Here is a 17976-nt window from a genome sequence, read left to right as displayed (position 1 = left end):
ATTTTGTGCAAAATCTTTAAAGAAAAATATTACGGATAATTAATTGTCCCTCAAACAATACAAATCAGCATATGATTCACAATTCTCATAACTAAGTTGACCATATTTCTTCCAGAGAAATACGGGAAATCGGGATTCCAAATACGGAACATCGCCAATTATCACCAACAATGACACCAAAAGTGAACAAAGTTGCCAAATATTACTAAAATTATGGAAAATACATTGGCGGGAAATGAAGGATTACAGCAAATTGCAGCGGATTGAAATAAAACGTTCACCAAGACAAATGTGTGAGTTGTATGAAATATGTTCTTAGTTGTAGTTGTAATAACCATAATATAATTTAGGAGTTGTAAAATAATTTCAATCTTTGACTTCAATAAAGAAAAAAGCGGGACAGTTTTTCAAAAAGTCGAAGCGGCCAGGAAAAGAAAAAAAAAACTCGTCACTGTCTCACAAAATACGGGATGTATGGTCACGTGGTTACAATTCGCATTTTTCTCCCCCTTCAATGGCGTAAATTCTATCCTAATTAGAGTGACCATACGTCCCGTATTTCCCGGGGCAGTCCCGGTATTTCCTGTTTTTTTGGCCGTCCTGACTTTTTGGCAAAAGTGTCCCGGTTTTTCCCGTATTTTACACGAAGCCTACTTGAATTTTTATTCTTTATTGAAGTCAAAGATTGACATTATTTTTCAACTCATAAATTATTTTATGATAATTACAACTATATATGTGAATATTAATCTCCCACATTTGCCTTGGTGAAAGTTTTTTTTTTCGTGGAATACATTTTGATCCACTGCAATTTGCAGTAATGCATCATTTCCCGCCATTGTAATTTCCCGTAATTTTCGTAATATTTGGCAACTGTTTGATTTTGGCGTCGTGTTTGCGATAATTGGCGATGTCCCGTATTTTCCCGTATTTGGAATCCCAATATCCCATATTTCTCTCGAGAAAATATGGTCAGCCTAATCCTTATTGAATATCACTTAACGATCCGTCACTAAAATTTTTTCAGACATGATAAAAGTCTTTTACGTTTACAAAAATTCATCTTTTGACATAACTGGGTAATTTCTGATGAAAATTATTACTTTGACCATATATATCCGAAACCACATGATATTTTTAACATCCAGACGTAAAGAAGTTATACAAACTAAGACATTCGTAAGTGCATATGCAGATTTGATGTGTTTGTGTTTTCGTAATGAGGGTGTCGTAGATGTATATTTAATTAGCGATGAGTAGCGTTATCGCGGTACAGTAATCAGTTGTCATCTTTGATTCGTGTGCAATGGTTTCGTTATCGCCGAGAGATATAATGAGAGCGACGAGCTACCAATTTCCTTTCATGGTCGTCTTCGTGTGTGATTTATCGTCGTCTTGATTGATCGTTTCATCAAAACAAAAGAATTGTTTGTAAACATATATTTGTAATTCGCAGTGGCTGAAACGAAAGGGAAACATATTCAGGTGAATTATTATATTTGCTCAGCATTAATGTTGGTGTCCATGTTCATGATCGTCGCGATCTTGATCTTTCGCCGACAGGAAAAACACTGGACCAGCCCACCAATGGCCTACTTTTCCCCCCTTTGTTTTCATTCAGTTTCCTGTTTTTGATGTTTCATATTTTTGTAGTCGTCCATTCAAATGTTAAATTGAAGTTAAAATTTTCCATATGGACTATTGGTAATTAGCGTATGAAAAAAGGGGAGGGGGGCGGTGAGATAACAAATCATGGGTACACGAATTGTTTAGTTTGTTGACCATATTTCACCCGGGATTACTCTTGTGGGCAGTATAAGAGCTAAATCTTTTTGTGGGTCAAGGCACTGTTAAAATAAATTCTAACGTGTTTAATTGACGCTGAGGTATTTTATGCATAGTAATTCACAGTATTGACGGGAGGACTTAACAGGCTATAAAGCCCAATGAAGCAAGTTCAAGGGGGAGCGGCAAATTTAAGGAATGAGTGGTCAAGAAAATTTGTAGAATTGGAGGACAGCAAAATTTGTATAGTCTACTGGGGTATAAACCTCTGTTGACAGAGCAGGGCACTGGGTCAGTAAATGACCGAATGAGTGGCCAAAGAGAGTTTGTAAGTATGTGAGTGATCTATAGAGTGAAGAACCAGGGCAAGCATGTTAGTGACCCAGAGAGTTTGCAAGCATGTTAGTGACCCAGAGAGTTTGCAAGCATGTTAGTGACCCAGAGAGTTTGCAAGCATGTTAGTGACCCAGAGAGTTTGCAAGCATGTGTGATGTATGCGTGACGTAGAGAGTGAAGGACCAGGTCAAGCATGTGAGTTAATGCAACAGTATGCAAGCATGAGAGTGGCTTAGAGCAGTGGTTCTCAACCTTTCGAAACCTGCGGCATGGTAGATCTCTTTTGCTTAAGTGAAAGGCCTGGTCATACACACAACTAATGAGAAATTAATGGGGAAAATGAAACTGAATCACTCGCGCCCGGTGTGACTAATGTTAGGGCTCGGCAGTTGAGAAACACTGGCCTAAAGAGTTTGCAAGCATGGGAGTGACCAAAAGAGTGCTCTAGAGAGCATTAGACCAAGTTAGTGAGCAATCAAAAGAGTGACCTAGTGTGTTTGTGAGCATGAGAGTGACCAAAAGCTATCTAGAGAACAAATGACAAGGTTAATGAGTGTGACCTAAAGCATGTTCTAGAGAGCAAGGGTCACTGAACGATGAGTCAGCGAATGATGAAAGAGTAACCGAGAAAAGCTGTCAAAGCATGTGAGTGACAAAAGAACGATTCAAAAAAAGAGATGTATCTACAGGGGTGGGGACACTAGTGTGCCCAGGGCATCAAATTTGTGAAAAAGATTAGACAAAGAAAAGGGTGACAAAATTTGTTCACAAATATGCATGTAGGGCTATGTTTACAAATATATTTACAGCCTCAGCCGGCAAAAGCGTAAACCTGTCTCTGAGACTGTTTTTAGTTACCTCAAGTGCATTATGAGAAAAGAGAGGTTCTTGTGATCATGAGATTTTGAGATTTGATATTACGATTTTACAGCATTGGCGTTGGAGCTGTGGGTGCTTACAAACTGTAATTTATGGCATGGGTCTGAGTGCACCCGTAGTATTGATCAAGAAATCAAAATTTCTTGCATAAAGATCAATATGAGCACCCACAAGTTCCAAACACTTCAGACACTCTGTTTTAGAGAATGCGCATGTGCATCAGTGAGTGTGCACTTTCAGTAAGGTAGAAGTTACCAGGACATCACTTTGCCCTAAAAAATTGGTATCGACAATTAAAATTTTCTTTGTTTAGTTACTATAAATTGCAAACTGGGAGCAGCACAAAATGTTCGTAGTTTATAGCAGCACTCCTACCAACGTCGAAAAGGGTCAATATGCGCTGAAAAATCAAAAGAAACATCACATTTCAGATCTTTTTCTTTGGGTAAAAAAAATTTTTTGTGGCGCTTAGATTTTTTTTTTTTTTTTTTTTGTAATTTGTCCAGCCCTCGCCTATAAGCTGATCCTAAAATGTAGATGCATTTTAGAGGGAAAAAAATGTGTATTTATAAGATATACATAGGACGCATATAAAGAAATAAAATATTTTTTCTCTTATTCATTTCTTACAGATTATCTGAAGTTTTTAAAAATATCCTTTTTTATTGGCAGTAAATGGCTGCTGTGAACATAAGCGAGGCATTGACTACGACACATCTGGGATATGAAGCTTCTGGTATCACACATTTTCCTCTTGAAAGAAACCATAGTAATGACACTGTGATTCCGCCAATTTTCCTGCAGACGGTTGCTGCTCAAACCATTTCAGGGGTATTCGTGTGGTCGGCTCTGATTATTACATGCTATCAAGTAAGGCACAGTGTGTCTATTTTATTTATGGCAAAACTGAATGTAATTATTTATAACATCACATTGTTTGTTGCCCCACAACAGTTGTAATGTTATACTACATTATTTCTATTGCATTAAACACTAATAATATGTATTATTTTTTGTAATTTTTGCAAAAATGTGAAACAGCAAAAGTGGATTTAAACAGTTTTATTTCAGTTGCATGTTTCAAGATCATAAAAATCATTTGGTCTCGAAGCTTTCACATTTAGTAGCCTATTTCATTTTTTTTTTCGAGGCAAATATTTATAATGTTTTGAGAAGTGTCAAGATGTATTGATTTCACAAAATGCCTTGGTAAGAGAGTGTCGGGGACAGAAATACTGAAGAGCTTTTCATGTTAGGCAATATTTAACAAATTTTTAGATAATTTGTTGAAGTATATTTTCTAGCATGTAAAGGTAAGGTCCTTACTAGTGTTCCCTCTGAGCTGCACGCATAGAAAAACACATGTTCATGAACACAAAATGTTCATGTGCACTATTGCTATACAGTGGTACCTCAGCTAACAAAGATGATTTCTTCCGAAATTGTGTTTATTAGCTGAAATGAGATTTCCCATAGTTTCAATGTAAAATTGCCAAATTTGTTCCGGATGTCACTTAAAATTTGAAGTTATATAAAACTTAAAAAACTCAAACTAACTAAAGGCAGGGATGAACAGCTTCATAATGAATGAAGAACTTAAATAAGGATATAAAACTGGAGATTTTTTTTTTTACTTCACAACTATTCACACAATGTTCTTTCTTGTAACTTATGCAGCGCAGTTCTCTTCCAGACCCCTCAAAGTATATTCAAGGTGAGCTCGTCAGAAGCTGGCCTCTGTCTCTTTCCTGGTGGAGAATTTAAAATTTCTCAATTGAACTTCTCTATTTTCTTAAAATGTTTTGGAGTTATGCACTTGTCTCTAATCAGGACACAGTCTTCTTATTTCATTGAGCAGAAGTACAGCGTTTTCGTGTATTTTTTTCTCTCTCTCTCTAAAATATGATCTCACTGTGAGTCTAAACACAGCCCATATACTGCAGCAGGGTGTCTAAGGTAGGATCTTTAGTGAGACCGTGATCACCCCTACTACAGTAGAATCCTGTTATACCGAACTCCAAGAGACTGAAGAAATCACTTCGTTATAACAAAATTTCGTCATAATGGAATTCCGGTTTTTTGCATTGCCTCTATGTAAACTTATCTGGGAGGATTAGAAAAGTGTTTGTTAAAACAAGATTTTCGATATAACGAGATTCAACTGTATATAGTGAATTTGTAATGTGCAAAACAAAAAGGGAAAAATTATAATTGTTCTGGGCTGTAGCTCTGTCAGCTAGAGGTGAAAGTTGAGAAATTTTCATAGTGGCCAGTGGTGACCAGACCTGATAAATCCAGTGGCCACTTACGAATGTGAGCAAAAGTAAAAAAAAGTCAATCATTTTAATGTTGGCTCTTTTTCTTTTGGGTATGGTGGTAGCTTTATAGAGTGGGGGTGCCATAAGGACTCTCTACAAGGGCGTACCCAGGATCTGAACTAGAGGGGTAAACGCACTGGTACTAAATTGATACATCTATGCTGTGTGTCAATTACTGCACTTTAATTTCTCTTCGGGGGGGGGGGGGGGGAGTTGCCTCCTCTGCCCCTAGCTTGGTACGCCCATGATTCTATATTTACCCACTGGTTAAAACCTTCATTGCGCCTACTTTTCCAATTTTTTTTTTTTTTTACTCCAGTAAAATGTCCTACTTTCTCTACTTTTCCTCCTTTGTTTACCAAATCCCATCAACAAAATTTGTATAATTGATTTTATTGAGAAGGGAATCATCGATATGTTGCCAAATAATACAAATGTTGTAGATTGCAATTGATTCTTTGTTTCCAAGGTTATTTGGGGGTGTATGTGGACCATTTGGTATCTTCTGTATTTTTAAGGCATGCGCAAGAGAGGCATAAACAATATTTACAATTCTCAGCAAAGAGCCAGATATGAAAGTGCTTCATTTGTCAAAAATGATTATTCTGGTGCTAAAACGGTAAAATATTAAGAAAGCTCCTTTTAAAAAAGGATGGACAGTGTAGTAAAACCACCCGGTTCACCTTGGCTTATTTACATTGGACCTTGTAATCTACACATTTTGCACTATGCTTTTGGAAGTGTGCATAGGAACAATGTGAAAATCTAGAATTCCTTTATAAGGAAATTTTGTTATTACGAAGTGATTTTTCTGGTCTCTTGGAGTCCATTGTAATGGGATTCGACTGTATATGTTTTTTTTTCATTAAAGAGGCTAAGGAAAGGACTATTGCTAGAAGTGAAGAAAGAAAACTGGTGGCCATTGGTGCAAAAAATCGCAATCTCCACTCAAATGTATGGTCCCCATGCAGCAATCCTTAATTTTCACCCTTACTGTCAGCACCACCCTTGTGAGGGTCATGGGTTCAAAGACCCAATTTATGAACCACCTTCTTGTTACAGATGGAAAAGATTATCTCCTAGAATAGTCAGACCGATCACTTTGATAAAAGCCTTGTCACTGCAATGAAAACTCAAGTCTGGGCCTTTTAAAATAAGAATTTTTTCTTTGGTGTACTTATTCATTTCACATGAAATGGCTCAGAAGCTTTCTGAAAGGAAAATATAGGTTCTCTAGTTTCGCATAAATTCATGTGTCATGAATGACATTAATTTCAAAGAACTTTCCAGAAAATTTGTGTTTGTGTGCATTAACTGAATGTAATCTGTATTTGAGTATGAAAAATTACAAAAAAGAAACAGGTATTTTTAATCATGATTCTTGTAAGGTTCATATGGTGATGTATAAAGATTTTATCATGTAGTTTATTTCAGTGTGAGCTTCATTTATTCTGTTCTTAAATTCCATAGACAATTCATAATATTTCTTAATATTCCATAGATATATCATCATCTGTCCTATTATACGAGTCCTGCTGAGCAACGCTGGATTGTACGGATCCTCTTCATTGTGCCTATATATGCTTTCGATTCGTGGTTGAGTTTGCTGTTTTTCCACGACAGTTATTATGTTTATTTCGATAGTGTTAGGAACTGGTATGAAGGTGAGCATTAGCATCATTTCAAAAACCACATTTGCAGGGTGTCCTGTAAGTCCTAATGCAGCGACTTTTATCTCATGAAAGGTTCATCATAAAAGGTGTAATTCTAATTTTAAAAATTCTCAAAATGCATCCAAAAATTACCCTGTACCAGTTGTAAGAGTTGTCACATCTGCAGGTACATACAGCAATTATGCTCATATGCTTTGTTATCAGGGAAGTAGTTACTGTTAAACCTTCATTTTATTAATTATTGTCAGTCCCAGATGTGAAGCGGAAGAAAATTGCCATGGTTTTGAGCAAGAAAATACTGTATTTAATTGTTTTTTAAATATGATTCAAATTTTATAAGGTACACCGCAAACATGGGCAGAGATATGGGGGGCCAGCGTCAAAGGTGGAGTCGACTGATCTGATGTATATATGTATGTATGAATTAACATAATCATCATGCCCCCAGCAATAATGACCATGCCCCCCCAGACTTCCAAGTCTATCTTTGCCTACAACCGTAAACCTTGATTATATCTGACATAATGGATATGAGCACAAGTTGGCAGATAAAAGTTTCTTAATAATCGAATGTGCATAAAACTAAAGGCGCAGTATAACTCTGCTAATTATATAATTTTACATTATACATTCTGCAAACATATAGACTAGATAATTTTCTGTTGCTTTGTAACTGTATTAGGAATTTTTCAGAAACAATATCTGTTGAGTGGCAAAATGTTGCTGCTTCTTTGCACTTGCAAGTGTCTCTCTTTGCTTTCATTACCATTAGCAAGAGATTATTGACTTCAGCGGTAATTTCCTCACCACAAAGAGAAAATTACCACTAATCAATTGAATGTCTATATATGAAAAGGAGTTTTGGATAATCAAGGATCAGATAATTATCTGATTACAATCAAAGTGCCGCTGCATACTATTGCATCTTGAAATTAGACAAAACTAATAGCCACAGGACGAATTTTACTTTAATAATTGTTTAAAATTTAACATGTTGCTATATATGTGAGTGGGACTAGGAGAAGTAATGTTTTAATTTTCTGTCACTTCTGATTCAATTACTAAAATATACTCTGTATGGAAATATTCAAAAATTTGTACGAATACAAAATTAATTTGCTAGTACAGAGGCATTCTATTTTTTTGCAATTTCTACTCAAATGTCTTGATTTTCGTAGAGAAACTACATTGAAGCATTCCAGGCTTTCTTTTTGTTCTTGTTTACATACTCTGGGATGATATTGTCATCGCAGAAATAAATATTCTACATGCTTAATGATTTTGGTGAAACTACCTGAGCTTCTACATCTGGGTACATGATTACCTTGCAGTCTGGTAGTTTATTTTATAAACCTCCAGCTGTGTGCTATTTCTTAAATTCAGTTTTAAGCATTGATGTCTTTGAGCAACTGCTCTGGATTAATTTCCTGTTGGCATAAGGTTTTAACTCTAAATCCTGATCTTTTATGTAAACCTGTCGTATAAAGTGACTGGTGGTATTAAAAAAAAGTATTAAGTATTTATGTGCTAAAATTTCTTTTGACAAATCATTTATTTATCTGTTTAAGATGTGAATCAACTTTTGCATTCTTGCATGCTCATTAGTAAGGCTTGGATTTTTATGCCCTAAAGATGAAACGTTGTTGCTGATAGGTTAAAAAACTTGAATTTACCGATCAGCAACAGTGTTTCATCTTTAACATAAAAATCTGAGCCCTACTCATTAATAATGATTGAGAAAATTTTTTGAAAAAAAATTCTAAAGTTTTTTTTTTTGTTTTCATATAGTCCCTTATACAATGATAATTATTTTTTCTCATTCATCAAAATATATATATTTTTACAGCTTTTGTCATATATAATTTCCTGAGTTTATGCTATGAATATCTTGGTGGAGAGAGCAATATAATGGCTGAGATTCGAGGGAAACCTATTAAGTGAGCTTTCATTTACTTCTAGTTTCACTCTGTGTAAAAATTCATTATTTTGTTTTTAAACATTTTTAAAGTATTAACAGGGTCCTAGATACCAATCTGTACTAGGGCTCCATGGACCACATGACTTGAGATTTCAGCTAGGTTTGTGAGCCTGAATGAAAACACTATCACTTTACTGTTTTTCATTATTACATACTGAAAAAAATTCCTTAATAAGGTTGCCATAAAAGTTGATATTGGCGCCTAAAATTTTCTATGTGTTGTTGCTTAATTAGAGTGGGAGGACAGCACAGAATTCTTAGTATACATCAGTCTATCTATCTATTAAGTTTAATTTTTGGCCTGTTTTGCTTGGGAATACAATTTTTTGGCTCCTGAATAGTTATTCTGGCCCCTAGATTTTTTTATTTGTCAAACCATGTTATAAAGGGATCTGTGACTTATTTTATTGTCACAAGAGAGGGATCTCTCCTACAAAAGGTTAAAAACACCTAATCTATGCAATATAGACTTTATCATTGTTGATTCGAATCAAATCAGCTTGCAGATTATTTGAACTGTTACATTGGTCACTGACCTTGTTTACACTTTCTCAGCACACCTATACATATTTTTGAACTTACATATGCAAAAAATTACTATATTCCCCTGCATTAGCCTGCATGCCGGGGAACAAAGAGGAAGACCAGTATGCCAGAAATACCTATATTTTCTTGGCATGCCAGGGAACTTGAGTCACAGATTCCGGTTAATTCTAAATATCTGCCCTCTAAGAATTGATTGAATTCGTGGATTTGTGAAAGTTGCCTTTTCTCTGCATTTTATGATTCATTCTGTTCTATGAACAATGGTGAAATATACTTGACATTTGCTGATACAAATCTTGATTTTTATTTAAAATGTCAGGCACACACGCAAAGCATATTCGTTTGCGTAAATCACATGCGTGAAATTGAGACATAATTTGTATAACAGGATTGCGTTCGCAAATTTCTGTTGGGAATTCATGTAAAAACATTTGTATCACTTCAATTTTTCAATTTCTTTCAAAATTAATGGAAATATGGTTTTTTTTTTTCATTTTCTTTGCATAGATCTAGTTTTATGTATGGTACATGCTGTTTAGCAGGAAAGACTTACACTATTGGAATTTTGAGGTTTTGCAAACAGGTGATATATCTTTTTGATTATCAAGTATCTTAAATTATTCTACTGGTCTCAAACTCTGCCCAAGATGATACCTGTCATGCTTTTAATTGGCATCCAGGAATGACAAACAAGTTGAAATATAAAAGTTTTAAAAAATTGTGTTACCATTGATGAAGTAATTGTTTTTGATGTAGGGCATTTTTGCAGCCAGCTGCCCTCATGAAAAATTATGAATGTGCACCTGGCAAATAGAAGTTGCAGACCACGAGTTACACATTCCAAGCAGCAAAAAAAAACCAAAAAATCCAAAGCAATCTAAATTAATTTTTTTTAAGAAATTTGTGAGGAACTAATAGAACTCGCATCCAAGGCATTTAAAAATATCATCTGTTTTGTGTAATTTCAGCTTGATTATAAATTTTGGTTTTTTTTTCAGGCTACGCTACAGTTTTGTGCAGTAAAACCTTTAATGTCTGTTATAACTCTAATTCTACAACCTTTTGGCAAATACTCAGATGGAGATTGGCGGTAAGTTGTTTCCTCTAATTTAGCTGACAGTCATAACATAATTGTTTTTTTTTCATTATTCTTATATTTTGCACAGATTTTAATATAATACAACTTAAAAATACTGCATATATGTATATGATAATCTCAACTGTTTATCTGGTTTTCAGAACTGGTGGCAATATTGAGAAATGAAATGCATTTTCAGAGCTGAGAAATGTAGTTGTAAATGAACATGTTAGATTTAAGTAAATTTGGTACTTCTGTGTTATATTTTTGTGTGTATGGTCTGCTTGATAAGTGGGGGATAAATTTGGAATATGATGCACTGACTTTTTATTTATTTTTTGTGAATAGGCCTGACAGCGGGTACCTGTACATTACCATTATATATAACATGAGCATTACTCTGGCTCTGTATGGGCTGGTTCTCTTCTATTTTGCCACAAAAGATCTTCTCTCCCCATATGAACCTGTGTGGAAGTTTTTCACTGTGAAATCAGTTATATTTCTTTCATTTTGGCAAGGTAGTATTTTTACTTTTCACTCTGAAAGTAATATTGTTTAAAATATTTTGATCCACATAGAACTTTTCTACGTTAAACTTCTCCTACCTCATATAAAAGTAAAGTAAAATTGAATTTTTGCAAATTCCAAATTCTAATTCTTTTTTTCACAATGGTAACCATGTGAATGATTGTGTTAATTAAATAAATGAAAAGAATTTTAAAAGTTTGGTAGGTGTGATGCGGCATATTCTATACCTTTTCTGTGAAGGTAGAAAAAAAACCATTCATCAGTTTTTCAACAATAACTTTAGAATAATTTCAGTTCAATAAAAAAAATTTTCAAATAAGAGAATTGCAATTTAATACAGCAAAAAAAAAAAAAAAGAAGAATTGATAACTTGTGTATGTAAGAATTTTTTCAAACCTTGCATTGATATGTATTGTTTTTCAGTTAATTAATGTGCATTAATTATCATTATCGCATTATCAGGTGTAATACTGGCGATTCTCGAGAAAGGTGGGGTCATATCCCCTATTTATTCAAACCGTGGTTACCTGCAAACCAGTGCCGGTACAGTTTCTGCTGGTTACCAAAACTTCCTAATCTGTATAGAGATGTTCTTTGCTGCATTGGCCCTGCGGTATGCTTTCCCATACCATGTATATATGACCAGCTTTCAAACTGGTGACTTTGGTCGATCTGTCACTATGCAGAGTATATCAAGCAGTTTGAAGGTATTGACATTCACTTTTATTGTTGCCTGTATACTTTTTTTTATTACATCAAAGTTTTTTGTCAAAATGTTTCTTGTGAAAACATGTAAATTATCAAGAAACATTTTCCTGTACATTTTTATGTACAGTAGAATCTCGTTTATCCAAACATCAATTTTTCGAACAACTTGGACAACCCAACACCTTTTCAGCCCAACTCATTTTCAGTTTTCTATAGTCTATGATGCTCAATAGTTGATATTTTCTTGGAACTTGAATTCTCTTATCTCCCAACTCGATAGCTTTGTTCAATATTGTAAAATAATTCACTTCCAAACAATTGTGCATACCGTACCTGTGAGATATAAATGCATATAGGGGCAGATCCGGGTACAGTGTATGTGGTTATAAACGATTGACAAGCAAACAAACGTGTGAATAGAAGCAGATTTAGAGCTCTGTTTCAAAATTGATTTTCCGAACTTTTCGCTTTTCCGAACACCGTTCGGTCCCGATGTGTTTGGATAATCAAGGTTCTACTGTACAGCTATTGCTTAATAACTGGATTTTCAATTCTTATTGCTTTGTACATATATCACATCTTTTAAAGTTATTTACATTAATATTGTCATTTTCATAACCAGTAATGATCATACTTTTCTCTCGAAACTCCAAAGGTAAGATTGCAAATTTTTTTAGCTTCCACACGAAACCATGTTTCTTTGTATCCTGGTCAAAACTCTGCAAGAGATATAAGTGTTCATTATAAAGAAACTTTTGTTTGTATAGAACTAATCTTTTGTGCTCAAAGATTATATGAATGTTGTTGTAGGTTATTGGTTTGTTTAATTATGCATCTTAGTGGGAATTGAAAAACACTGAAAATTATGTCATTATTTATTGCAGGAATAAATGAAAGGATAATATAATTCTTTATTATAATATAATCCTAATATAATCCTCAGGAATAAATAAATAAAAAGTATAGGAAAAAAATTTTCTTATACTTTTCGATCCACCCTAGTATGTATGTAAAATTTGGCGATGATCAATTTAAAATTGTAGATTTGTGGAGAACACACACACACAAAATATGAAAAAGTACACTGTTCCCAAAAATATATGTTATTGAAAATAAGAATATATATATTTTTATTTTAAGACGGAAAGTTATTTTAAAATTTGAAAAATAGGCTGGGGATAGCCAGGAGAAGTAAATTTTCTTAAAAAACGGAAAATTATTCAAGGAAACCTTAAAAATCTATATAGAAAAAAAATTATAAATAGAGTTGTAACATGTCAGAAACTGAGATATAAATAGAAAGTGATTAAAATAAAAAGATCTATGTCAAATATATTTAATGTAAACTTCTGAGACACAATTTAGGCTAATTTCGAGAGGATGACCCATGTACTATCTAAAGAGAAATAATGTCTCTTCAATCTCACTTTGGAAAAGAATAATCTCAGTTGTTTGATCCATAAAGTGTTTTGTCAATTCACAAAAATACTTATGGCTAGTTCTGCTGATAAAAAAATTATACAGCTTTTTCTTCAAATTTTTTATATATTTTGGCTTTTATCAGTTTGCAGATGGATTATTATGTTAATACTATGATGTAAAAAAATATTGAGGGGGAAAATAATGGTTTGTAGTAAAAGAGACATTCCTCATGTTAGTGGAAAATTTGTTCAGTTTCTAGATCTTTTCATTTATAACTTTCAGGAAACTATGAATCCAAAAGATATCATGAACGATGCCATCCACAACTTTCATCCGCAGTACCAGCAATATACACAGTATGCTGGTCCTCAGCAGCCAACTCCAGGTGGACACAGCAGGCAAGATAGTAGGATCACTGACAGTAATTCTTCAGAGGCGAAAGCAGGTGCCAGCAGTACACCCAATGGTCAACCGGCTGCGCCTCCTGCTCCCCCTAAAGGGTATGGGGAAAAGATTTTGCTGCTTAGTTCGGATGACGAATTCCAATAGAGAAGATGACACATTGAAAAGAAAAAAAAAACTAAAAAAAGAAGCACCAAGTAAGTGATACATTCGTGTGATTAGCATTCTCAGCATTTAAAAGAAACAAGTATGAGTAATTGCATATGCTTTATAATCTGTACTTTTTTTTTTGCTTGATTTTATTTGAGTTAGACATTAGCCTGGATTCTCCAAGCTTTACCGAAAATCTCAAATTTTAAATAAAAGAGCACGAGCACACTCTGGATTTCTCAAATTCATCCATATTAAGGATTTTTTTTTTTTTAAATTGCCAAATAACAAATTAATATTGACATGATGGAAGTGTTCCCTGTAAGCTGTTCTTGCACACTGAAAATACTCCCATGCACAGAAAATTTTCCTATTTCCCCATTTTCGTGTACCATAGAATCTCACTGTATTGTTACACTGAACAAAGAAATTACATGTTGCACACACACACACACAGTGCATTCTAAAAAAAAGATGGAATAGCAAATCACAGTACAGTCAAACTCTGTTATAAAAATCTTAATTGTTACAGCATCTAAGATATAGCAATAATTGGTTGTCTCGATTTAGTCTCATAGAGAATAATGTTAATGAACCTTGCTTATAACATAGATGAAAAGCAACCACCTTGGATATAATGACAAATTTTTTGTCACTTTTGCTTCCACTTCAATGATGTTTTTCCCTGGAATTTCTTAAAATTAGAGCTGATCGCATCTAGGAAATGTTTGTCTGTTGCTTTATTCATTTCTAACATTGAAAAAAAGATCCATTGCATGTTTAACATTCCAACTTGCTCATGACCACTATATACTAAAATTAACATATTTTACTCTTCCCGACTATTTTTCATAAAAATGTCCTATTTTTTTCAACGAAGCTTGTTTTAATTCCCCAATCTTTACTGGAATCAGGAATAAAGGTATAGTTTGCATGATTTATAAATTGTATTATATAAGGAATATGACTATAAATATTTAGCTCATATATTTCCAATTTAATTTTGTTTCCATGAAATTCATTTTAGTAGACTTGCTGTAGCATTGTTTTTCCTGTCTAAGGGTTATGTATAAACAATATTTGGTAATTTTGTTGACACTTGGCATCATGTGGGAATCTGTAAAATTCTGTATTAATTATCCCAATTTCCCATATTTTTCCTCGGTGAAATTGATTACCTTAACCATAAAAAGACAAATTTCATGCAATGTATTTCATTACATTCTGATTATATTTTTCATCAAAAAAAGTCTTGAAAATGTCAACCTCCATAGTAACAACACCTCAGTTATATTAGTTATATTAGTTCAATTGTTATTATATTAGTTCAATTTTTTATGTCGTTATAACAAAGTTTGACTGTATATGCATGATTAAATTATTATTTTTTTATGGTTTTCATGGATAGCAGATACTCTACAATAGATATTTGTATATACAGGTTGTAAAATTGTACTTGACTGTTCACACTTTAATTTACTGCCATTAATGAGTTGGGTTGGAAGTGAATGTGCCATCTATCTGTGGTCGCTTCAAGCTCATTAGGGAAAATATCTTACTGTGACCACAGCCTTCATGGTGGTAGATAAGCATCTTACCACCACTCTGGGCATTACCACATTATAACGGCTAGTACGACAGGTGGTCCCAAATATTTTCCTATTTCTGCCTTGTTAGTTTTTATCCAATGCAACAACTGATAAATATCATTCAATCCATTTTAGCAACAAAACTTAGCTTCACCCTCTCTCTCTCTCTCTTTTTTTTTTTTTTTTTCTTTTTTTTTTTCTTTTTTTTTTCTTTTTTTTTTTTTTTGTGTTCACCTCCCACTTCCCATGTGGTTGATTTTCCCCCATCTTATTCTAAATTTAATTGCTCCGTTGCATTCAAGTGAACTTGCATTTTCATGCTGAGAATTATTCATTTAAAATGGATGACTTAAATAAACAGAGCAGAAGCATTGTATCTTAAGATTTCAAATTGAAAGTTGTGGTGGTAATTTACTGGAAATCGATGTTGAATGGCAAAATAACCGAATCATTTCTTGAGAAGCTAAACTTTTTTTTAAACCTTTGATACAACTACCTCTTAATACAACATCTATTTTCTGTGGAATAAAGGGGGTTCATTATTGAGTGTTGACTTTATATATATACTGTTCTTTTTAATTTTTAGCAATTTTTGAACTCGAATATCTCAGCTGATATTACAATTGGAAACATTCATTTGGGAGGGTCTGGAAAGGCAATGCAACAACTTTCTAATTGGAGGTCAGAGAGGGGATGGGGTGTATAAAAATTTAAAATTTGTCTGTTAATACATTTCCATAGATGAAACAACATCCTAAAATAGACATGTTATTTGATTCTTTTCACAATGAAAAAAAAGTATGTCTCTGTCACCAACGGTTCAAAAGATAAAGGGTATATAAAGATATAACTTTTTTTTTACCCTTTGAGCGTCACAGCAGAAATCACTAAACCCCATCACTAAGCCATAACTTTTTTAATTAGTTATGATTTCTTCTGATTTTCAGCAGGTACAAACTAAAGGGTTTAGGGAAAAGTATTCCATTGAAAAATCAACTTTACAAAATATCTGGGCTTGTGAATGGTAAAATAAGAGGTTTTTAAGGAGGTGAGATATCTTAACAAAGCCGCTTAAAGGGTGAAGTACCTATACTAGTATGAGATTATCAACTTTCAGTTTTCTGTGTAGTAAGGAATTTTTCCCCCGTTTTATTAAACATTTTCTGTCATAACAAAATAGAGAAGAACCCAAGGATAAAGGCAAATAACAAGAAAAACCACGAATTTCCCTATGTTTTTTAGCCCTTATAGTATTACATTCAGATTATTTTTTTCAATTTTCCTTTATAGTTTGTTTCTTATTTATGGTGTTAGTATCAGGCAAAGAATTAATATTTTCTGCCATGTTTATGTTTTCTTATAGCACTTATGGAATCAAACCGTTCAGCGTGGAATCACCTCTTCATGATAACAGTGATAAAATCACAACTATGTTACACCCTGTTGAATTTCCTCACTGGCGATACTAATGTGTACAATCCACCACTTAGAACTGCTTATGTGTGTATATAGGATTCAAGATGATTAATGGCTAATTTCCACATGAAACCTCTGCTGTACAATCCTACCATGTAGCAAGCATTCTGTGAATTGCACATTTTAGTGCAAAAGTGATATATACATATATATATATATATATATATATATGATAAGGTTTATTATTATGTTTTTTTTTTATGTTCTAGTTAGCTATTTTATTTCAACACTGAGCTGTTCTCACTATATCTGTAAAAAGTGGAAAAAAAGAAATGATAACAGCAACTCGTGTTCTATTCTGATAATAATCTGTATTTGAAATTTGTTTGTGTTCGACCGATATGGAAACTGTTTCTATTTATTGCAAGTGATTTTCTCATTGAAAATTATTGGATTTGAAAAAAGATTGTCAGAATCGGAATGGAATATTTTTTCTCTCATTGATTCGATGACAATACAGTTGTTGATTGTGAGCAAATAGGTTGTAAGATTTATCTGTATTCCTTATTGTTCGGTTTATTAGTTGAATTATTGTTGATTTTTTTTGTATGAAAATGTGATAAAAATTCATATTAATTTGTAAAATATGTGGTTTTTAATTTCAATTCTTTTTCACTCATTAATAAAAAATGAGTTGACAAACTTAATTTATGTTTAATTTACTTAATTGAATTTTTTTATGTATATTATCCATTTTTCTTTATTGGAAATGGAGTGATTTCAGTTGAATTTAGCTGTAAAATAAATGTAAAAATCACTGAAATGAATCCTTGGAATGACTCAACACACAAGCCAAAACAGTCCAACCATTTCCTGATTAATTTTCTATTGACTGAAGTGACATTCAACATTGAACCTTGACTGATATCCTAAAACTTCTAAAAAATATAAACCATTAACACCACTCAACTTTCTAAGTGAAAAAAGACTGATATTTATTAAAAACTGGGTCAGGAAATGATTTTAGAGCCTGTGTATCTGTGCATTTGCATAATAAACATTCTGTCCATCTTGAATATACCGTATGTGCATGTGTTATTTTATATTCTGGTATGTTGAAAACCATTTTTACTCTTGCCCATCAAAGCTCGTACATAATTTTGTTTAC

General features: G+C 33.4%; 1 protein-coding gene across 1 annotated transcript; it reads left to right on the top strand.

The window, feature by feature from the left end:
* Nucleotides 1-1193: 1193 nt before the first annotated feature.
* LOC149077067 (transmembrane protein 184B-like) lies at nucleotides 1194-16880 on the top strand. Its single transcript, XM_089244800.1, has 10 exons — nucleotides 1194-1485; nucleotides 3673-3870; nucleotides 6820-6982; nucleotides 8838-8928; nucleotides 10023-10098; nucleotides 10514-10605; nucleotides 10942-11111; nucleotides 11584-11828; nucleotides 13534-13850; nucleotides 16756-16880. Exons 2-9 carry the CDS (start codon nucleotides 3676-3678, stop codon nucleotides 13798-13800), a joined length of 1299 nt encoding a protein of 432 aa, XP_089100926.1. The 5' UTR covers nucleotides 1194-1485; nucleotides 3673-3675; the 3' UTR covers nucleotides 13801-13850; nucleotides 16756-16880.
* The last annotated feature ends 1096 nt before the right edge of the window (nucleotides 16881-17976 follow it).

Source organism: Pholcus phalangioides, unplaced genomic scaffold (genome assembly GCF_987345545.1).
Source record: "Pholcus phalangioides strain wild (caught in Gottingen) unplaced genomic scaffold, Ppha-v1.0 ptg000015l_1, whole genome shotgun sequence".
NCBI lineage: Eukaryota > Metazoa > Arthropoda > Arachnida > Araneae > Pholcidae > Pholcus > Pholcus phalangioides.
This window is presented reverse-complemented; position numbering and strand designations above follow the sequence as displayed.

Bases quoted from the DNA above. Each gene is read 5' to 3' on its own strand.
- LOC149077067 (XM_089244800.1), top strand. From the start codon at position 3,676: ATGGCTGCTGTGAACATAAGCGAGGCATTGACTACGACACATCTGGGA. The intron at 11,112-11,583 runs GTAGTATTTTTA...TCGCATTATCAG, and splicing joins ATTTCTTTCATTTTGGCAAG to GTGTAATACTGGCGATTCTC. The intron at 11,829-13,533 runs GTATTGACATTC...TATAACTTTCAG, and splicing joins GTATATCAAGCAGTTTGAAG to GAAACTATGAATCCAAAAGA.